At 46.9% G+C, this 23433-nt stretch overlaps 3 protein-coding genes across 3 annotated transcripts in view; 1 reads left to right on the top strand and 2 right to left on the bottom strand.

Annotated features, from left to right (window-relative positions):
- Window positions 1–23433, bottom strand: part of LOC114607674 (uncharacterized) — a 108516-nt gene that overhangs the window by 39224 nt on the left and 45859 nt on the right.
- LOC114607673 (uncharacterized) lies at window positions 1171–10296 on the top strand. Its single transcript, XM_077916638.1, has 6 exons — window positions 1171–1509; window positions 4819–5316; window positions 5517–5598; window positions 5863–5942; window positions 6613–6739; window positions 7464–10296. Exons 2-6 carry the CDS (start codon window positions 4903–4905, stop codon window positions 8702–8704), a joined length of 1944 nt encoding a protein of 647 aa, XP_077772764.1. The 5' UTR covers window positions 1171–1509; window positions 4819–4902; the 3' UTR covers window positions 8705–10296.
- The window catches only part of LOC144324986 (uncharacterized), a 38181-nt gene continuing 27906 nt past the window's right edge, over window positions 13159–23433 (bottom strand). Inside the window, 1 exon segment of the mRNA XM_077916680.1 lies at window positions 13159–16032. Within this exon segment, the coding sequence (XP_077772806.1) occupies window positions 15234–16032 (799 nt within the window). The 3' untranslated portion in view covers window positions 13159–15233.

Here is a 23433-nt window from a genome sequence, read left to right as displayed (position 1 = left end):
GATGCAGGGCAGTGAGGGCAGGACAAGGGAAGTGTTTCCAGCTCTTCTTCGATGGGAAATGTTGACCTCATCCTGCTGGCAAAGTGGGTCAACCCTCACTGGGATTGTGCTGATAGTGGTGCTTTCATGCTTTTCCTGCTTTTCAGAGGCCCTCGGCTGTTGTCTTTCTTGCTGTGTATTAAAACCAATAAGTTATCTGCAGAAAGGGAGATGTGACGTCTCAAATAAAGCTAGTGGGTTGTAATTTGACTAAATGAGTGTGCCAGCAAAAAGATTTGCACTAGTGCAAGGAGGCGTCCCCGCCTCACTCTCCTTCCTCCCAGTGCGCCTTGTGTATCCCCCACATCTGCTCTCAAAGGTTGGGGGACGCCCAGAGCAGATTTGGGGGGAGGGAGAGGAGAGGGGGAGAGCGTTCCGTTGCACAATGAGAAATCCTTACACGGGCGCTGCCAACCTTTGGGGCCAGTGAAAACAAAAATCTGCACTTCTTCCCTTATGGGGTACCCAAGAGCCCATATAGAGTCCTTTTGTAGGTTCTGTATCGGTAGGAGAGAATAACAGAGGCCAACCAGAGAATATTGAGAAGCAAAGCAGCTAGTAAGCCTGATCTTTACTGAAGCTGTTGCAACAGGGTGCTCCCCTCACACGGAGGACCCAGAACAAAGGTGTGACTGCCCTTAAATACACATTTTAAATTCACTGCCCTACCCTGTGGTTTAAATATGTAACCCACATGTCTGAAGCAGCACAGGAAGACCGTCCTGAAACCATTTTGACTCCCAAGCTGACCAAATGTTTTCTCTGCAAGGAGGAGATTAAAAAAAACCTTCCTTGTTACAGGACTTGGGTAATCACCATCTCATAGGAATGGGCAGACAACCAGGAAAGGCAATCAGATAAGGCATTATCAGATAACCTGGCAGACAGGAAAAACAACATTCAAATTTCTGTTGTAGACCGCCTTTTCTGTGATGTAGGTATGATGTTTGTGGGGGGTGGCCTTGGGCTACACCCCTTCTGTGGTGTATGTATGATGTATGGAAGGGTGGTCTTGAGCTCCAGGGCAGTACAAGGGGAAATACACGAAGGTGCATGAAAGCCCCACTATCGGTTGACCCACCGGGGTGACCCCTCCTCCTCTCCTAGGACGGCGACTCCTGCTTCTTGCAGAGCCTTTTCCCTGCCAGCTGCTCCTCCCGTTCGTGGCCAAGGGAGGGGGCAGCTCAGAGCCCAGCCAGGACAGCTCCCCCAAAAAATGAAGCCCCTCCTCTGGCTGTGCGCGATGCCCGGGGCTCCTCCCGGATTCCTGCTTTCCAGAGGGACAGGGCGAGGGGTGAGCTTGCTCCGCTCGGCTTTGCAAGGGTTAAAAGGAGCGGAGCCGGATTACTAAAGGGGGAAGGAAGAAAGGCAGGTTTTCCAGAGCAGAGTCCCTTGCTGCCCGGGGAGGAATGTGCATATTTTGTCTTCCTCCGGTGCAAGCGCTGCCTCTGCGGCGTCTCCTGGGATCTGGTGAGTCTCCTCTCTCTTTCCCCTTCGGGTACATTGGGGAGAAGGGGGGGTCCCAGATGCGTGGAGCCCCCCAAATAAAATCGGGGAGCAGAGGTTTCTCCCCCTTCCTGAAAAACGAAAGCCAGGGAGGGGGCGAGTTTGCAAGAAGTCTGCAACCCTGTTCTTACTTTGGATCCCAACTCTGTTTGCCACGGAGTGGGTGGGTGTGTAGTTCTTTAAATCAGGAAAAAAGGCGTGCAAATTAATCTCACATTTATGCCTTTCGACTTGACAGGTCAGGGAAGATACCTAGCTTTATAAATTCGTAGGAAAATCCATACTTTAACCGACTCTCCTCATTCCCACGCCATTTTAACCCTTAAAGAAAGGTGAATTGGGCTCCCCCTCCCTCCATGGACCGAGAAGCGGGAAGTCACGTAGGCAGCAGGAACAGGGCATCCCACCATAATTCCCCAAGCGTGAGAGCGCATTCACGGCCCCCCACCCAGGGAGTGACCAGGGGGGCAACAGGAGACATCCGCAGAGGCAGTTTAGCAAGGTGGGTATTCTGAAAGCCCATCTCCAGAGAAGCCCTGAGGGCAAGGAGATGGAAAGCGTTTTATTGTTCTTTCGGTGGTGGGGACTGTTGTAAACAAAATCTGCACTTCTTCCCTTATGGGGTCTCCAAGAGCCCATATGAGTCCTTTTGTAGGTTCTCTATTGGTAGGAGAAAATAACAGAGGCCAACCAGAGAATATTGAGAAGCAAAGCAGCTAGTAAGCCTGATCTTTATTAAAGCTGTTGCAACAGGGGGCTCCTCTCACACGGAGGACCCAGAACCAAGGTGTGCCTGCCCTTATATAGACATTTTAAATTCCCTGCCCTGGAGACCACCCCTCTATACATCATACATACATCACAGAAGGGGTGTAACCCAAGACCACCACCCACAAACATCATGCCTACATCACAGAACAGGCGGTCTACAACAGAAATTTGAATGTTGTTGTTTTTCCTGTCTATCAGGTTATCTGATAATGGTCAGGGGTTGCCTTTCCTGATAGTCTGGCCATTTCTTTGAAATGGTGATTTCCCAATTCCTGAGACAATGGGAAGGTTCACTCACCCCCCTCCCTCCTTGCAGAGAAAACATTTGGTCAGTTTGGGAGTCAAAATGGTTTCAGGGTTGTCTTTCTTTGCTGCTTCAGACATGTGGTCCACATATCTATGTATGTGCTTGGTTGGTACAGTTATGAACATTTATTATATATATAAGACCTTAAATCTTTTTATTACAGTACTTAAGAGGTGTTGGGAAAGGTGTCTGATAAAGTGACCTAATGTTGAACTTGTGTAACCCTTGTACAAAGGTAAAGGAACCCCTGACCGTTAGGTCCAGTCGTGGCCGACTCTGGGGTTGCACGCTCATCTCGCTTTATTGGCTGAGGGAGCCGGGGTACAGCTTCTGGGTCATGTGGCCAGCATGACTGAGCCGCTTCCAGCGAACCAGAGCAGCACACAGAAACATCCTTTACCTTCCCGCCAGAGCGGTACCTATTTATCTACTTGCACTTTGACGTGCTTTCAAACTGCTAGATGGGCAGGAGCAGAGACAGAGCGACGGAAGCTCACCCCGTTGCGGGGATTCGAACCGCGACCTTCTGATCAGCAAGCCCTAGGCTCTGTGGTTTAGACCACAGCGCCACCCGCGTCCTTGTGTACCCCTCCCCATTTGTGACATGCTAGTGATGTAGTGATGATGTATCAATGATGCATCTCAAAGTGTACTCTGGGGGAAAGAGGGAAGGTTTTAAAGTCGATGTCACCACATGTTCAGGTTTCTTACTCCTGTGGGGATCTGTTGCACAACAATATAGATCATGGTCTACTGACGGCTGTTTTGCTCCAAATTACTTGGCTGGAACTTCCTTCCTTTACTGACTGCATGGACCTGCAGGGGACTTGCACCCCGACGAGCTGGGCTGTTGAGTAGTCTCTCACCCCGGAATATTTTCCTCTTAACAGCAGAAAATAAATAAGGGCTGTTGGAAGATGGAGGTGTTAACGGAGAAATCTGAGGGCTCCCTTGGACAAAAACAAGGACACCAGCCAGGAAGACCAGAGCAAAACAGCAGCCAGTAGGCTTGGTCTTTATTGAAGACAGTTGCAACAGGACTCCCACCTGCCACAAGGTGGAACAAGATGGAAGCCCCAAACAAAAGAGAACCCAAACTTTTATTAGCTGCTAATCCCCATGTTACACCCCCTCCAAACTACATCACTAATACATCATGGTTACATCAAGAAAGGTGAGGTCTGGTGGCAGTAATCTGAGCATCCTGGACCCTGCCCCATGGTTCCCCTTGCCCTCCACCAAACACCCATCAAGTGTAAGAAGAGAGATATTTATATTTCCCTGTTTCCCAGCCAAGTTAATCCCACCCTTTTGTCTTCATCTGGGTTTGTTATTTCTGGAATGGCTACCTGTCTGGCACTCAGGTATCAGGATGCCAGGAATTATCACTCAGGCAGAGGGGCTGCTGAGTAGCTGAGCTCACATATCTAGATGAATTTCTGAAGTTTTCCCAGTGAGCCAGTACATAGATACATTTATGAGCGAATTCTCACATTTGGTATTGTGCAGCAGAGGCCCTTGGAATAGAAGAAGAAACTGTGATGAAGTGTTTTGTGGGGACAAGTCACAAAAGCGATTGTGCTGGTTTTGGTAGTGGGCTGCATGTTCATGATATCTGTTGGAGGGGCAACCCCCCCCCCAAACCTATACATAAATTCCTGCAACAGAGGGCAGAAAAAAGAAAGCGTTTTTTCATGCAGTGCAGAGTTAAACCTATGGAACTCCCTCCCACAAGAGACCGCCAAGCTACAGGGCTTTAAAAGCAGGAGGAGCTCTTTAAAGCTTTTTAGAAGTGCTTAGCCAGGATGGCTCTGCTCTGTCCTCCTCAGTTGGAGATAGGGATGCTTCTGAATTGCAATTGCTGGAATTACACTTGGTACAAATACCTCGCTTGTCATTCACAGTTCTGACTTCATTCATTGACTGAAAACGCTGAAAGTCAGGAGCAACTAGGCTGATCCATCTGTCAGAAATTCCATTTCTGTTTCCTGCACATTTTGCATAGTAACTTCCAGGAGGACAAGGTGCTCACTGCTTTTCCATCTTCTTCTCTGTCTTCTTTCTGTAAAGAAAGGTCAGAGTTTGGGCTGCAGTGTAGTCTATCCCTAGTTCCCAGCAAAACTCACCCATGCTTGGTCAGGAACCCTCTTTTTTCTCCTGACCGTGTATCAATTTCATATGTATTTGCTTTGCAGGATTTACCTCTACTTAGGACAGACGGAACTGGGCAGAAGACCAAGGGTTCCTTCTGATCTCTTGGAGACTTCCTGAGAGCCCAGATGGATGAGCAAGACTCAGCTGGCCCAGAAGCAGGAAGAGGCCATGCCATCCAAACTGGGAGCAATGGTGGAATCTGGGAAAGCTCTGTGCAGAAGATCCTGGGTGAGGAGGACATTCTCCGCTCAAATGTGCAGAGCCAGCAGTTCAGGCAGTTCTGCTACCAGGAGGCCAATGGACCCCGAGAAGTTTGCAGCCGACTCTACAACCTTGATCATCAATGGCTGAAGCCAGAAAGGCACATGAAAGCTGAGATGCTGGATCTTGTGATCTTGGAGCAGTTCCTGGCTGTCCTTCCGCCAGAGATGGAGAGCTGGGTGAGGGAATGTGGAGCAGAGACCAGTTCCCAGGCGGTGGCCCTGGCCGAAGGATTCCTCCTGAGTCAGGCAGAGGAGAGGAAGCAGGCAGAGCAGCAGGTGAGAGAGACTTTCCTCTGGGTATTCCAAAGGGGCTCCAAACAGGAGGGAGGGTTCCCCCAAACTCTCTTCTAATGGCCCATCCATTTTTGGAAAGCATTAAGTGAATGGTATTAGATACCCCGAAAGTTTTCCCCTCAGCCATTTCTTTTCCAGTCCTTCTTCCAGTTCTCTGTTTTGAATCTTTGTTTCTCTTTCAGGGAAAGGATCTGTTTGCAGAATTGGGCCTGGATTCCTCTGAGGCAGAGAAGACTCCGTTGGACACCAGAGAGAGGCCGCTGGGTAAGGAGGAAGGAGTTTTTTCTCTGTTTGGTCACATTCTGTTTGTTTTAGAACTAATCCACAGGTTCTTTTAATCATTTGGGGCCAAGAGCCCAAAGGAGGGGAGATGTATGTTTGCACAACTAACATATGAAATGGGTACAAACATCAACATTCACTCATCAGGTGAGGCTTTTAGAAAGGCTCTTCTGTGTTTAGTGCTGTGCTGCTTAAACCTCTGAGAAGCAGGCACTTAGACTTCCCACTTACCTTTTTGTCTTGCAGCTGACAGAAGGACGATGGCAAGACCTCCTCATCCATCTTTTCCTGGTGGAGGGGAAGCAGTGGCTGTGGAAGGAATTCAGGTAGGAGGAAGGAGCATTGTGGGAAGGAGGCTGAGGGACGGGGCAGCCAGGTGCCTCTGGGCCAGGATGAATCCCTCTCCTCATCTTGGTTTCTGTCATGCCTGTCCTTAACAAAGGCTTAAAATGCAATTCCAGAAGGTTAATAAACAGCCATCTCACCTTAACTGGCCGTATGAATATTGCTGGTATTATTTATCCGTAATTGTAGTTTTAGTTATTGATTTCCCATTCAATATTAAAATAGGCTTCTAACCATAAAAATAATAGTGACCAGGATTCACCAAATGAGCCCCATCAGTTGCGCTTTCTCCCTCCTTCCCCTCCTGTGACCCCCCGCCCCCCCTTGAAGTTGGTCTTAGGGCATTGGGGAGGTTTCCCCCTCCAGAACAGCAGACAGGGGGAGGAAAGGGGATCCTTCCATCTGGGAAACAGGGACGCTCGCGCAGACTGATTTGAAGAACGCCATGTGGAGCTCCACCCACTTACACATAGATTAATACCCATTAATAAAAGACACAATGAAAGACATGTAAAAGAAGCATCCGTGATTAAAATGTGCAACAAAACAATCCCATTAAAAGAACTCAGCAATTAACAGGCAGAAAACAGCAAAGCAATGTGTAGTAGATAATGTTTTCTAAGAAGAAGACTTTCCCCTTTTTTCTTTTAGGGTCCAGTGTGCTTTGAAGATGTAGCTGTTCATTTCACAGACGAGGAGTGGGCGTTGCTGGATCCTGACCAGAGAGCTCTGCATAAGGAAGTCATGGGGGAGAATCGTGGGATCATGGACTCTCTCGGTAAGGCTCCCTGTTGGATCATATTATCTGCTTAGAAACATATTTTGATGGGGTTTGACAGTGCTGCATACAGCATCTGATATTTTAACACCCCACAGCTCACCTTGATTGGAGGGCTATCTACTGTTTTGTCAGTGAATATTCTTTCTCCAATTTTGCCTTTCTAAACTACGATCAGGCTGCACTTAACTGCTCAGGACTTTTAAAATCATGAAGTAGCAAATATAACGTAAACAAAAGAACGGCAGCCGCTCACCTCATTAATCCAAATGCCAAAAGAAGAGTCTCTTTGAAGTCCAAAGCTTGGTGTCCAGCAATTGTATACTTTGGCAGATTGGTTTTTTTTAAATCTCCTTCCATCCAGAACACGCCTGTTTTTAGTCTGCATCTTATTAATTTTTAGAAAACAGGTATCTCCCGCTCGTGGGAGTGGCTCCGGAGAGTGCCCAGTTTCATGCCAGGATCGGCGCCCAGTGTCCCAGCCCCGACATCTTGGTGCAGGTGGCTGATAATGGAAATCTGTGGGTGAGATAGCCCCCCCTATCCTGGAGGGGTCGGCAGGACTAATTACCCTCCTCTTATCCCTGATTTTCTGGCACGACCGGTGGCCCAATCTCATGAGAGGCAGCCATTTTCCTTGGCAAGAAACAGGAAGCTGGTTGTTCCAGTATTTAAGACCTGCATTTCTTCTTGAAGCTCTAATCAGTTTCTCTCTTTGTTGCAGGTGGCGATGAATTGGAAAATAAGAATAAGGGAGAGCATGACAAAATCCACATGGAGGAGAAGCCATTTAAATATCCGGGACATGGGAATTTCAGTCAGAGCTCCCACTCCACTCCCCATCTAATAAATCTCTTGGGGAAGAAACTCTATCAGTATTCGGAATGTGAAAAGAACCTCTGTCGAAAATCCAACCTCTCTTCCAATGAAATAAATCACAGCGGGGAGAAACCATATTCCTGCTTGGAATGTGGAAAGAGCTTCATTCAGAGGGCCAATCTCACTTCCCATCAAAGAATTCATACAGGGGAGAAACCATATCTGTGCACGGAATGTGGAAAGAGCTTCGCCTGGAAGAAAAGTCTCACTTCCCATGAAATAATACATACGGGGAAGAAACTATATCCGTGCTTTGAATGTGGAAAGAGCTTCAGTCATAGCATCACCCTCACAGTCCATCAGAGAATCCATACTGGTGAGAAACCATATGAGTGCTTGGAGTGTGGAAAGAGCTTCCGTCAAAGGGCTGCTCTGGCTTCCCACCAAATAACTCACAGCGGGGAGAAACCATATCAGTGCATGGAATGCGGAAAGAGTTTCGGTCGGAAGGATAGTCTCACTTCCCATCAAATAATTCACACAGGGAATAAGCCATATCAGTGCTTAGAGTGTGGAAAGAGCTTCAGTCGAAAGAATGTTCTCAGTTGTCATGAAAGAATTCACACAGGGGAGAAACCATATCAGTGCTTGGAATGTGGAAAAAGCTTCCCTCAGAGCGCCAGTCTCATGTACCATCAGAGAATCCATACAGGGGAGAAACAATATCAGTGCACAAAATGTGAGAAGAACTTCATTAATATGGCCTCTCTCACTTCCCATCAGATAACTCACAGCGGGGGAAAATTATATCTGTGCACAGAATGTGGAAAGAGCTTTCGTTGGAAGAAAAGTCTCATGTCCCATCAAAGAATCCATAAAGGGGAAAAACCATATCTGTGTGTTGAATGTGGAAAGAGCTTCGGTCAGAGGACCAGTCTCATAATCCATCAAAGAATTCATACAGGGGAGAAACCATATCAGTGCTTGGAATGTGGGAAGAGCTTTAGTCGGAAGGATAGCCTTACTTCCCATCAAAGAATTCACACTGGGGATAAACCATTTATATGCTTGGAATGTGGAAACAGCTTCAATTCCAAGAGGAGTCTCACTTCCCATCAACGAATCCATATGGTGGAGAAACCGTAGCAGTGCTTGGAATGTAAAAAGAACTTCAGACATAGCTCCAATCTCACTCTCTATGAAATAACTCATGGCAGGGGGAATCATAGAGACATATAATTGTATCAGAGCAGGGACTCTGCAGGTCATCTAGTCCATCCCTCCACAATGCAGCAATCTTCACCCTCTGCTTAAAACACACCAAGAGAGAGAAACCACCACCTTCTGAGGCAGCCGGTTCCACTTTGAAATAGCTTTTACCTGCAGGAGATTCTTCCTGATGTTTAGTCTGCATCTCTTTTCTTCTTATTATTATTACTAGTTTAATTTATATACCGCCCTATGCCCTGGGGTCTCAGGGCGGTTCACAGTAAAATCAAGCAAAATCAAGATATAAAACCACAAAATACATAATAAGAATAAAAACAACCACCCAATAGCCCCCCCCAATATGCAAATACACTTAAATCTGGGGTGCAATTATGTTGGAGCACAATAATATAAATTGAAAATAAAATGCTTACAACTTGCAACTTAAATTCTTGCAACTTCCATCCATTGGTGCGGGTCCTCTTCTCCAGCTTCACCTGCAATGGGATGAAACCTGCCAGAATGGATGGCAATGTTGAATATAATTTCTCTCAGGACGTGTGCCAAATCAGGAGATTGCTGATGATTGATGAAAGCCCTTACCAGGGATTCATTAAAGGGGAATTGTTGTGGAATAGCAAAGATATTGGGTCCAGAAGACTAATTTGACACCGGGAATAAAAAAAAAGCTGAAGCAATAAAATTCATGTTTCTTTATTAATAGACCTTCCTACGGTGTATAAAACCTAGACTATCATGTTTAAAGCAAGGGAGAATACTTCCCCAAGGTTCCTGAAAGGTTGATCTCCTCAGATTAGTGAGATAAAGGAAGCCTTGAAAGGAGAGTTATTAGTTTTCCTCTCAGTCATTCTGTGTTTTATATTGCTATGTTGTGGTATTCAATGCTTGTAAAAGTGTGTTGTTTTGTACCTAAGGCCAATAGGTCAATTGATAACTTTGATAAAGTGTGGTCATAATCCTTGAAAAGGTTATGATCACAGCGGGGGAATGATATAAGAATTAGTGACCCCAGGTGTCTATTTTTATTGTTTTAATAATATTTCAATGTTTCACTTGAATTGCATTTAACCTTTTAGAATGTATAAGGCTTGTTTTTGTGTGTGTTGTGCATTTGTGAATCTCCCCCCTTTAAGGCTACATTCCATCTCTCCTTATCTGACCCAGAAAGTGGCACAAATGACAGGATGTTTTCCTCTGTCAGTCATGAGGTAGCACCAGGGAAGAAATCCTGGGAAGCTTCCTGATAGATGGATAAATGTCAAGAAAGACTGACCATAGGCTTGGTTGCCAGGGCAGCGAGGGACATCCAGTGCCAGAAATGGTCAAATGGCCTTGGCACATCGGGGCCACTCCAAGGTGACTGCAGGGGTGAAGATACCAGGATGGAGCCATGCGTGTTTTCTGTCCAGTGACCTGTGACCTTTCTTGACACATGTAAAGGAGATGTTTTATGTTTAAGATTGCCTTATTTTTATTTGTTTTATTAAAGATCTTAGTGATTTACAAAAGTGTTTGCAATCTCTCTCTCGTATCCCCCCCCCTGTAACATTTTTACAAATCAGTTTCATTTGTTGAGACATTCAGAAGAATAGGGGGAAAGAGGTGGAGGGGGGAAGATGCGTGGGGGTGGGGTCGGGTGGCGATGTTTCTATTTTACTTAATATACCGTATGTGGGGTTTGGTGTCAGCGTTGCTTGTGCAGGTTCTCTGCTGTTAACTTATGTTCCTGAGAGAGGTTGGGGTTGGCCTGGGGTGTGGTTATTCATTTGTGGTTTGCTGTGGTGATCTTTGTTTCATGTGTGACTGGGGTGGGTGTTTTGGATCAGGTTAGCCATATTGATTTGTATGCTATTGGTGGATTCTTGTTGTTTTGTTGGGCTGTGTATGTGATAAAGGGGAGCCATACCGGGGTGAAGGCGTCTTCTTCTATTTGTCCCCCTGTCAGTTTCAGTTTATTGGTTAATTTTTCTAGTAAGGCTGTTTCCCATACTATTTGGTACCTTGGTCCATGCTTACTCCTGACAGGTCTCTCCAGTGTCTGGCTATTATGCTTCTGGCTGCTGAGAGTAGGTGGGTTATGAGTTCTTTGTGGTGTAAATGGGCATTATTGTCTTGGAAGATGTTTAGTAGGGCCAATTCTGGGGTGATTTCTAATACTTGCTTGGTTATTTTACTTATTGGTTGTTGTCCAGAATAGTTGGATTTGGGGGCACTCCAACCACATGTGGAGGTATGTGCCTGTGGAGGTGAACCCTCTCCTTTCATTCTGAATTTCCTTGGGGCAGACCTTCTCAACTGGCACGTTGAGTGAGCTCTGTCCTAATGCAATAGCTATAATAAATGCTGGGTCCCTAAATCCAGGTGGGGGACGTGAAAAATAGTTTCCCTGGTTCTGTGGTTTATTCAAGAGGTGGTTGCTCTTCACTTGGGTAGCAAACAAGATGGTGTAGAAGTGAATTCTTACCACACAGTGGTAAGCCATTTTTAGATAGCTATTCTATCTCCTCTCCTTTCCAGGCTAGAGATATCCAGTTCCCTCAACCATTCGTCGTAAGACTTGGTTTCCATACGCTTGCCCTCCTCTGTACATGTTCCTGTTTGTTTTTTATTCTTCTTCTGTAGACTAGTCTGATTTTTATTTTGTGTAAAAAACAATTCAATAACAATACCTTTAAAAACAACACACATGTAGCCAGTATACGTGCTGGTAATCAGAAGTCGCTGATTCTGATATTATGCTGGTCTACGACTGTAATAAAGTGTTGCTGTTGATTCCGGCATCCCTTCCTCTTTAGGCTGTTTCCTTGATTTCATTCTCCAACTCAGTATCACTGTGGGCATTTTGGTCAGGGGAATGATAGCTTGCTCCTAGTCCTACGTTTTGAGCAGAGAGCAGAGAGGAATGTGGGTCTTGGTTAAGTGGTGATTAATTTACATTCTGGTTTTGAAAAACTGAACTAGTTCTAACTGGTTTTAAACTGAAGAATGAAACTTACAGCTGAATCCATAGTTTATACGCCATTCTTCCTTCCCCTACCAAAAAACTGACGCTTGCATTGAGATACACCTACGTTGTTGATTCTAAGATGGCTCTCCTGCGAACTTAGTCTCTGACACATGAAACCATAGATCAATGGGTTTCGCTTTTTTGATACCCGACTCTCTAAAATGGGGGTCTCATCTAAGCTTCTGGCTCCTCAAGATATTCCTGCTGGGGCAGAGCTGAAAACTTAAGTTTCTAAAGCGTTACTGCCCCTAGGATTGAGTTCTGAGGCTACACACACACACACACACACACACACACAGGATTTAGCTCCTAACACTGCTTTCACCATGCCCTCGTTAGAATTTCAGTGGATTCAGCAAACAAATGGGGATACTTAGCACTACAGTCACAGAGCTGCTCAACTCAGTTTTTCCTCTGATGCTGTGTCACTGGCATTGAGATCGGCTGTGCCCTGAGAACATTTGGGCATGCTTGCTTTGTACCTGCAGCTACAGGAGGGCAGATTGTGCCCTTCACTGATCATTTGAGCATCTGAAAGTATAAAGTGGGGGAGAACATAACTCTTTCCCAAAACCTTTTGTTCTCCAAGAGAATAATTTCAAAAGGAGATTGCAGCGTGAAACTGCTGGATTGCAGCTCATGAATTCTGTCACCTTTGGTTGGAATGGGGATAATAGATTCTTATATGTTATTCTGATGTACGTGTGTTATTTATTTTCATTTATTAGCTATTTATATTGACATCCCACCTTCCATTTGAGCTCAAGGCGCCATACATGGTCTTCTCCCAGCAACACAGGGAAGCAGGTCAAGCTAAGAGACAGTGATGGAGTGGGGATTCGAAACTTGGTCTTTCAGGTCCTAGTCCATCCAAGACTCTCCACTCCCTGACCACCTTAGGGATGATGGGACTTGTAGTCCAACATCTGGGGACCCAAGGTGGAGAAAGGCTGCTCTACACATTACACCACAGTGGCTCTCTTATGCATGGCGACCCACACCAGACTAGCCCCTTCTCTCTCTGGGGGAATGTGTCAGTGGGATTCCTGCTTCTCTCAGAGATTTCTCACCAAGGTCATATGGCCTGCTGGGGACTCCTTTGTTGGGTTTAGCATCCTTTTGCACTGATGCTACCATGTTTTTTACGATGACAAAGACATGGGATCATGGGGGCTCCTTTATCCCACGTCAGACCTTTGCTTCAGCTAACTCTGATTTGTCTCCACAGACTGCAAATGTTCTCCAAGGTCTCAAAGGACATTCCCAGCCCCATCTGAAGATGTTGGGGGTTGAATCCATAGCTCTATATCTCACTCTTCACAAACCCAGGGTTTATGTTTCCTAGAATGAGGGACGACTGTGGTGTCTTTAGGATATATGGTTTATTTACACATATCTACAACCCGACCCTGCGATGGAGGAGATCACACCATCAATACCCCAAGAAGTTCTTTCTTGCCCCATAGTCTTGTATTCAAGCAAATCAAACATTTCTCTGTCCAGCCCAATGCCTTGCTTCCAGCTTCCCCTACCCCTAACCCCACCCACCCTAACAACCCAACTCAAACCTAACCCTAAATCCCTAACCATAAGCCGAAACCTGAACATTAACCCCTAACCGTAACCCAACCCTCAAGCTCTAATCCTAAACTTGACGCCGAATCCTGTACAATTATCCTGACCCTAAAGCTAACAACCCTCTAACCCCACACCCTACCCTGAACCTTAATCCCTAACCCCTGAACTCAACCCCTCTAACCGAAACCCCAACACAAACCCCTGATCCTAACTCTAATGGTGACTTTAATCCAGGGGTAATCAACCTTTTTATACCTACTGCCCACAAATGCATCTTTCTTGATGGTAAAATTTCCTTACCGCCTCCCAGTGCTCAATGGAAGGAGGATTTAGCTTGTGCCGTAGAACCCCCCTACTGCCCACCTAGGATCCTGAAACGCCCACTGGTGGGCGGTAGGGACCAGGTTGACAACCCCTGCTTTAACCCCTTACCCTAATGTAACACTAACTGCAACCCCTACCCCTCAACCCTATTCTAACCCTCTAATCCTACGCCCCTAACCCTAATCCCTGACTCCTTGTAAAAATCTATCAAAGTTCTTCTCGTCAGCCTTCCTGTGTTCATCAAAATCGGGTTAGCAACCTTTTTCAGCAGGGGGCCGGTCTACTGTCCCTCAGACCTTGTGGGGGGCCGGACTATATTTTGAAGAAAGAAATAATAATGAATTCCTGTGCCCCACAAATAACCCAGAGATGCAGTTTAAATAAAAGGACACATTCTACTCATGTAAAAACACGCTGATTCCCAGACAGAGGGGTGGATTTAGAAGGCGATTGAGCCAGATCCGGCCCCCAGGCCTTAGTATGCCTACCCATGAGCAAAATGAACCTCATGCCTTGTGCTGCCTTTCCCTATATTTTTTGCTCCCCGAAGCACAGCCAATCGCCATAGTCTCTTCTGCCCTGGAATCTAACTTCTGCCTGCTTTCCTTGGGTAAACAGACATAGGTAATACAGTGGTGCCTCGCAAGACGAAATTAATCTGTTCCGCGAGTCTCTTCGTCTTGCGGTTTTTTCATCTTGCGAAGCACGGCAATTAGCGGCTTAGCGGCTATTAACGGCTCAGCGGCTTTAAGAAAAAGGAAACAAACTCGCAAGAACTCGCAAGACGTTTCGTCTTGCGAAGCAAGCCCATAGGGAAATTCATCTTGCGGAACAACTCAAAAAACGGAAAACCCTTTCGTCTAGCGAGTTTTTCGTCTTGCGAGGCATTCGTCTTGGGGGGGCACCACTGTACCACCAAATACATGAATGTGTGACATGTGGCTAACACTCCTCAAGTGTGTTATCCCTTCCTCATTCAAGAGGGTTTTCATGTGGTGCGAGAGAAACCATTTGGATCCCTTTCCAATTGGGCTTCAGGCCCCATCATGGGACTGAAACAGCCTTGGTCGCGAAGGTCGATGATTTCCGGCGGACTATGGACAGATGTGAAAGCTGTTTCCTGGTTCTGCTGGATCTCTCAGCAACCGTCTAGGAGGGACGGGAGCTGGAGGAACTGTTATGCAATGGTTCTGCGTCCTCCTCCTGGACTGCGTCCTTATTTTCTGTGTGTGCTCAGCAGATACCAGGAAGGGTTTCATGATGACACCATCCTGGACATGCAAAGGACAACAGTTGCAGTAAGCAGCAGCACAAATTTGCAACATTGGAGATCAATGTCCTCAGAGATCAGCATTGATGGCTACCTCGTCAGTGTTGCCAAATTGCTCCAAACTGTCTCCCCATATGTGACGTGGAAAAGGTATTCAAGACCTCGTACAGCGACTTGCACCATGAAGAAATACTGGGCACTGGGGCTCTACTCCATTGCAATCCTCATCCACATACTGAAGTCTCCTGATAGATGATTTCTCCGCACTATGAGTTCTTTGATGGGCAGTGAGATTGGGGCTTACTGAAGCTCTTGCCATATTCCAAGCACTGCTATGGTTTCCCCCTTGTATGAATTCTTTGATGAGCTGTGAGATTGCCCCTCTTATTGAAACTTTTTCCACATTCCAAGCACTGGTACGGTCTCTCCCCTGTATGAATTAGATGGTGGGAAATGAGACTTAACTTCTGGGTGAAGGTGTTCCCACATTCCAAGCACTGATATGGTTTCTCTCCTGTATGAATTGTTTGATGGAAAGTGAGATTTCTCTTACAACTGAAGCTGTTTCCACATTCCAAACATTTAAATGGTTCCTCCCCACTATGAAGTCTTTGGTGGGAATTGAGACTTTCCTTCCAGGTGAAGCTTTTTCCACATTCCATGCACTGATATGGCTCCTCCCCACTATGAATTCTTCTGTGGGAATTGAGACTATCTTTCCGACTGAAGCTCTTTCCACATTCCAAGCACTGATAGGGTTTTTCTCCAGTATGAATTCTTTGATGGGGTGTGAGATGGCAGCTCTTACGGAATCTCTTTCCACATTCCAAACACTGATATGGTTTCTCCCTTGTATGAATTATTTGATGGGAAATGAGATTTTTCTTCTGGTTGAAGCTCTTCCCACATTCCAAGCACTGATATGGTTTATCTCCTGTATGATTTCTTTGATGGGATGTCAGACTTTCTCTCCGAATGAAGCTCTTCCCACATTCCAAGCACTGGTATGGATTCTCCCCGGTATGAATTCTTTGATGGCAAGTGAGATTTTTCTTATGGGTGAATCTCTTTCCACATTCCAAGCACTGATATGCTTTCTCCCCCGTATGAATTATTTGATGGGAGGTGAGATTGGAGTTCCGGCTGAAGCTCCTCCCACATTCCAAGCACTGATAGGGTTTCTGTCCAATGGGACTTCTCTGATGAGAAGAGGAATGGGAGCTCTGCCTGAAACTCTCTCTGCTCTCCAAATATTTATATGGTTTTTTCACTGTGTGGATTTTGTCCTGTTCTCTCTTGTTCCTAATTTCCAATTCATCGCCACCTGCAATGAAGAGAGAAACAAATTAGGAAGAAATGCAGCCCCAAATTACTGAACGATGCTAATGAATGCTTGTTATAGAGGAAGAACTGAACGGAATTAGTTGTGAGGTCTTCCTACAGGGTTTGCTACCTTTGTTAACTGGCATTAAGAGACAGATCTTTGGTAACCTGAGTTTGGAAAAGCATGGCTCTTTCTTGTTTGGCCCTATCATGGAAGCCTGCCTTTTTTGGTAATAAAAAACCTGACAGAAGCAATAAAATAAATAAACATCCCGGCAGAAGCTACTTCAGGTTCCCTTAGCACTCCAAAGCCTACATTTTAACAGTCTGGTCATTTCACAGCAGCCTGGTCATTGTTTAAAAAGGCGTAACTGGAGGAAGAACATTCACAGACAAAACATTAGATAGCTCTCCATTCACAGTGTGCTTTGGGGTGTGTGTGTGTGTTAGAATCCCAAATGTTGTACGTGGTCCTGCTGAGCCCCATCAAAATATTGGAGGTTCGTTACATACTGTATGTACTGAATTCCAAAACTGATATTATGATTCCAAAACTGATATTATGATCCAACAGGGAGCCTTACCAAGCGAGTCCATGATCCCACGATTCTCCTCCATGACTTCCTTATGCAGAGCTCTCTGGTCAGGATCCAGCAATGCCCATTCCTCGTCTGTGAAATGGAGAGCTACATCTTCAAAGCACACTGGACCCTAAAATGAAAAAGTACGTTCCTCTTAGACAACATAAAGATTATCTATTACACGCTGCTCTGTTGTTTTCTGCCTGTCAGTGGCTGTGTTGTTTTAATGGGATTGTTTTCCTGCATATTTTAATTACACGTGAGATTCTTTTAATGTATTTAATTGTGCCTTTTAATGATGGGTATTAATCTTTTGGAAAAGAGTGGAACTCCACAAGGTAGTCTTCCAATCATTTTATCTGCGCAAGCCTTCCTGTTTGCCTCATGGAAGGACCCCCTGTCTGCTGTTCTGGGGCAGAACCTTCCTAGTACCTTAAAGCCAACTTCAAGGGGCACCTGGGGACACAGGGAAGGGGGTGAGAGGGAAAATAGCCTCGTTGTGCAGCTGGTGGGGCAGTTAGGTGAATCCTCACCACTCTGTTGTATGGTTTTCCGACAGCTGATAAGCCGATTTTAGCATTAAGAGATAAAGATGTAAATACCTAGACAGCATCTTAAAAAGCAGAGACATCACCTTGCCAACAAAGGTCCATATAGTAAAAGCTCTGGTTTTCCCAGTAGTGATGTATGGAAGTGAGAGCTGGACCATAAAGAAGGCTGATCACCGAAGAATTGATGCTTTTGAATTATGGTGCTGGAGAAGACTCTTGAGAGTCCCATGGACTGCAAGAAGATCAGACCTCTCCATTCTGAAGGAAATCAGCCCTGAGTGCTCACTGGAAGGACAGATCCTGAAGCTGAGGCTCCAAGACTTTGGCCACCTCATGAGAAGAGAAGACTCCCTGGAAAAGACCCTGATGTTGGGAAAGATGGAGGGCACAAGGAGAAGGGGATGACAGAGGACGAGATGGTTGGACAGTGTTCTCGAAGCTATGAACATGAGTTTGACCAAACTGCAGGAAGCAGTAGAAGACAGGAGTATGCCTGGCGTGCTCTGGTCCAGGGGGTCACAAAGAGTCGGACACGACTAAACAACTAAACAACAACAACAAAAACTGATACATAATGCTAGCAACCTTCTGAAGGCCAGTCTAGGTGAAGATCCTTATTCTCAACACATAAACCTTGATTGACATACTCAGACTTTGTTCAGGGCAGCTTTGACAGAAGTCAAGAGGAGGAGAGGAGATTCCTTTGGGCCAAAAAGCAGTCTGGCTGCCCCACCCCTCTGCCTCTTCCCCACAAGGCTCCTTCCCGCTACCTGATCCGGTTCCACAGCCACTGCTTCAGCTCCACCTCCATGGAAAGGCAGATGAGGAGGTCTTGTCAGCATCCTTCTGTCACCTGCCAAAGTTAAATGGGAAGCCATGAGGGCATGCTTCTCTCAGAGGTGAAGCTGTGCATCTGTAGCTACAGGTGGGCCTTAGACAAAGCCTCACTTGCTGCTTTCATTTGGACCCATTTTGTTGTTTAGCTGTGTAAAAAAACATCTCCCCTCCTTAGGATTCTAGGTCACAAATGTTTTCTCCAAAAATATGTGAAGACCTCTCAGATTAGTTTCAAAATCCACAGAACGTGACCAAAGGAAGAGAAAAACCTCATTGCTTCCTACCTGGGGGCCTCTCTCTGGTGTCCAACAGAGTCCTCTTTGCCTCAGAGGAATCCAGGCCCATCTCTGCAAATGGATTCTTTCCCTGAAAGAGCAAGAAGGATTTGAGAGGAATTAGAAAAAGAATGGCAGTTGTAAACACTCCAATGGCATCAGACATCATTCCTTGGAAGCTTGCCAAAAAAGGATGGGCAAACTATTACAGTGTTGGGGGATACTCTCCCTCCTGTTCAGAGCCCCTTGGGAGTATCCAGAGGAAAGTCTCTCTCACCTGCTGCTCTGCCTGCTTCCTCTCCTCTGCCTGACTCAGGAGGAATCCTTCGGCCAGGGCCACCGCCTGGGAACTGGTCTCCGCTCCACATTCCCTCACCCAGCTCTCCATCTCTGGCGGAAGGATGGCCAGGAACTGCTCCAAGATCACCAGGTCCAGCATCTGAGTTTTCGTGTGCCTTTCTGGCTTCAACCACTGATGGCAAAGGTGGTAGAGTCGGCTGCAAACTTCTCGGGGTCCATTGGCCTCCTGGTAGCAGAACTGCCTGAACTGCTGGTTCTGCACATCTGTGCAGAGGGTATCCTTCTCACTCACGATCTTCTGCACAGAGTTTTCCCAGAATCCTCCACTGTTCTCAATGTTGATGGCATGGTCTCTTCCTGCTTCTGGGCCAGCTGAGTCTTGCTCATCCATCTGGGCTCTCAGGAAGTCTCCAAGAGATCAGAAGGAACCCTTGGTCTTCTGCCAAGTTCCGTCTGTCCTCATGAGAGGTGCTACCAAATCCTACAAAGCAAATACATTATTCTGTTATAAAATTCATACACTGCTAGGAGAAGACAAGATATTCCTTGAGCAAGCATGGTTGAGTCTTGCTTAGGAACAAGGCCTGTACCCCCTCACAGCTCAGATTCTTAGCTTTATTCAAGAAACAAGCAAACAAGCAGGCAAGAAGGAGAAGTAAGCCTCTAGCCCTCCTAGAAGGAAAGTTACCATGCAAAATGTGGAGGCAACTGAAGGGATTTCTGTGATACGAGTAAGCCTGGTTGCTCCTGCCTTTCAATAGTTTCAGTCAAAGACTGAAAGTCAGAACTGTGATTGACGAATGAGTAATGTGTATGGGCTGTATGAGGCTCACATCAAGGTGCTCACATGAGGGATTCACTTAGGCCCCCAAATATCTGACTAACTGTGGTTGGCAGAGGGGGTCCTCCTGGGAGTTTCATCACCACCCTCAGAGTTTTCGCTGGGGGTGACCCAAGAGTGGACATCTTGGTGGCAGTGAGGGAATTCCCTCCCAACAGAGGCCAGAGAGGCACCTTCCCCTCTTTACCACAATATCCGACTGCTGAGAAGTGTGTTTTTAATACTGAATATGGTTGCAACCAGCCCTGGGTTATAAATGTAGTTTTAGTAATAAGAGTAACAAAAACAACAACCAGAACAATAAAAAAAAAGTGTGGGGGGAGGAAAATAAAAGTGCAAGAAAACACCCACTCACCCCATCAGCAATTGGCTCAGTGGGGTTGATCTAAATTGAAATTATCTTCACTTTGAACACCGCTCCCACATTCAACCAAAGACCAACATTTTTTAAAATTTCATTGGTAACATAGGGAGAAATATGACTATTACTCTTAATTAACCACAAGGGATCCTGACATTGCAGAGGGTTGGACTAGATGATCCTCAGGAACCCCTTCCAACTGATTCTACGGCTTCCTCCACAGTATCCCTGGGATACTGTAATACCCCTCCCCACCCTCTCACTATATATAAGGGTCTGGTGACTTCTGTTTCAGTGTCTCTGAAGAAGTGTGCATGCACACGAAAGCTCATGCCAAGAACAAACTGAGTTGGTCTCTAAGGTGCCACTGGAAGGAATTTTCTTATTATTATTTTGTTTCGACTTATGACAGACCAACACTGCTACCTACCTGTAACCTGGGAACCATAGTTATGGATACTGGCAGTTGCTAGGAGACACCCCCCCCCCTCCCCAGAGTGGTTTAACAATCCATCCTCCTTGCCAGGGAACTCAGATAATTGTATCTTGGCGCAGAGGGGGCTGGTGGAAGAGGGGGGCGCTGCCTGTTTCACCCCCAGCTGAGCTTTGCTTCCTTTCCTTGGATGGTGAGACCCCCAGGGGTTCTCAGTGGGGCTTTCTGTTAAGTCTCCAAAGATTCTCAGGATATCTGAGCAATGGTTGCATGTCTGAATGGGCACACATGGGTTAGCCAGGAGTCTGGATTGCATCGGGACAGACTCAGCATCAGAACAGAAGATGAGTTCCACAGGATCAGGCCAAAGGGCCCACTGTGGAGGGCAGAGCAGACCCACCCTGGCTCCCCCTCTCCTCCTCCACGAATTTGCTTCCTCCTCCTTTCAAAGCCAACCAGGTTGGTGACTTTGCCTGCCTCCTGCAGGAGGGTGTTCCCAAGGTTTAATTCTGTACCGCAGAAAGAAGCACTTTATTTCTCTGCCCTCCACCTTCCAACATTCCTTATTTTTTCACTGCACAGTTCAGGTTTTCATTTTAATTGTGTATTTAATGTCCGAATGTTTCCGTCTGGCTACCACCTCTGGTAAGAAATGTGACTTGTGCATCAATGTGAATTGGGTTTATTTGCATTACATTTCCCCTGACCCAAAGACCAGCCCCCCCCCCCCAAATTGGGAGGCAGCCCCTGAATCCGGAGGAGCAGAGTTGCAGACGAGGAGCTCTCCTTGGCGTGGAGGGGGACCCTCTGCTCGCTGATCTGGTGGGTCCTCCATGCAAGAGCCGAACAGCCCCCCCCATGCCCCCTCCCCCTGCAGCCCCCCTTCTCCCCAATGCGCCACAGGGGGAAGAGAGGGGAGACTCACCAGATCCCAGGAGGAGCCCCGAGGCGGCATTTGCAGAGAGAGATCTCCCTATGCAAGCGGGGGGGGGGGGCTGCAGGGAGAGTGTTTAGCTGGAGGTGGACCTGCCCCCTCCTTTATTTCCTCTCCTCTCTAGGAATCCAGCTCTGCTCCTTTTAACCCTTGCAAAGCCGAGCGCATCAAGCTCGCCCTTCTCTGCGCTTCCTCTCTGCAAAGCAGATCTCTGCATTGCGCACAGCCAGAGGAGAGGCTTCATTTTTGGGGGGGAACCCTCCTGGCTGGGCTCTGAGCTGCTCCCTCCCTTGGCCACGAGCGGGAGGAGCAGCTGGAAGGGAAAAGGCTCTGCAAGAAGCAGGAGTCGCCTTCCTAGAATCCAAAATGCCAGAGACACCTGGCTGCGAAACCTCTTCTCGGGAAGGGACCCCCAGGGGTCATCTAGTCCAACCCCCTCGTGCAAGGATCATCCCCCGCAGACGCGCCCCCCCCCGCGCCTCTGCTTACTAACTTACAGGGGAGGAGAGCCCACCACCGCCAGACTCAGAGAAATAGTAGAGCCGGGACCCCGCGAGGCCATCTAGTCCAGCCCCCGGCCAGGCCAGGCCCTTGCTCGCTCCCCGCCCCCCTCTGTTTCTCAAGCGCCGGTGGCGGAACCTTCGCGCGCGGGCCCTGCCGCCTAGGGGGACGCCTTTCCTGAGGGACGCGGAGCGCCTTCCGCCTCCGCCTCGCTCTGCCTCTCGTGTCATGGCGGCGGCCCTTCAGCTTCAAGGAGGGGCTCTATAGCAGAAGCGGTTTGTTAAGCCTCCTAAGTTAAGAGCTTAGGGCCCCACTCTCTTTTTTCAAAAAAATTTAAAGGAAAAAAGAACCTGGATGTACACTTCCAAGATATAAGATAAAAAACAAATAAAATAAAACCTACATACAACACCAGGGTTTTGTATTGTGTGTTTTGTGTTGTGTAGGTGACACCTGGCTTGAGAGCAGTACATGTGAAAAGGATCTAGGAGTCTTGGTTGACCACAAACTTGACATGAGCCAACAGTGTGACGCGGCAGCTAAAAAAGCCAATGCAATTCTGGGCTGCATCAATAGGAGTATAGCATCTAGATCAAGGGAAGTAATAGTGCCACTGTATTCTGCTCTGGTCAGACCTCACCTGGAGTACTGTGTCCAGTTCTGGGCACCACAGTTCAAGAAGGACACTGACAAACTGGAACGTGTCCAGAGGAGGGCAACCAAAATGGTCAAAGGCCTGGAAACGATGCCTTATGAGGAACGGCTAAGGGAGCTGGGCATGTTTAGCATGGAGAAGAGGAGGTTAAGGGGTGATATGATAGCCATGTTCAAATATATAAAAGGATGTCATATAGAGGAGGGAGAAAGGTTGTTTTCTGCTGCTCCAGAGAAGCGGACACGGAGCAATGGATCCAAACTACAAGAAAGAAGATTCCACCTAAACATGAGGAAGAACTTCCTGACAGTAAGAGCTGGTCGACAGTGGAATTTGCTGCCAAGGAGTGTGGTGGAGTCTCCTTCTTTGGAGGTCTTTAAGCAGAGGCTTGACAACCATATGTCAGGAGTGCTCTGATGGTGTTTCCTGCTTGGCAGGGGGTTGGACTCGATGGCCCTTGGGGTCTCTTCCAACTCTAGGATTCTATTTGTTACGTGCAAATGGCTTCAGATACCTCCTCCTCCTTCTTCTTCAGCGATCACTCGTAGCCGAGTAAGATCGTAAACATGGTTTTAACAATGAGTCCATAAGTGACTGTGGAGACCATATAGCAGATCAACACAAAAACAGCAACAATTTGCTGTTGACAAAGGTCAGCTGGATATAGAAAGAGCCCCATTACCTTCAGTAGCTTAGTGTCTCATCAAACCTAAATCCAGCCCTGCTCTTAAGACTAGTTGTACAATTCATGTCTCCCTGGAAGTAAGCCCCACTAAGGGCAACAGGTCTTAAGTGTTGATGGGATTGCAACCTAAAGCACCTTGCAGAACAGCAGTGGGCTTTTCAAGAGTGGAAAGCCGTCCTTTGGGGCAAG

The sequence above is a fragment of the Podarcis muralis genome, chromosome 12 (assembly GCF_964188315.1).
Source record: "Podarcis muralis chromosome 12, rPodMur119.hap1.1, whole genome shotgun sequence".
Classification (NCBI taxonomy): Eukaryota; Metazoa; Chordata; class Lepidosauria; order Squamata; family Lacertidae; genus Podarcis; species Podarcis muralis.
This window is presented reverse-complemented; position numbering and strand designations above follow the sequence as displayed.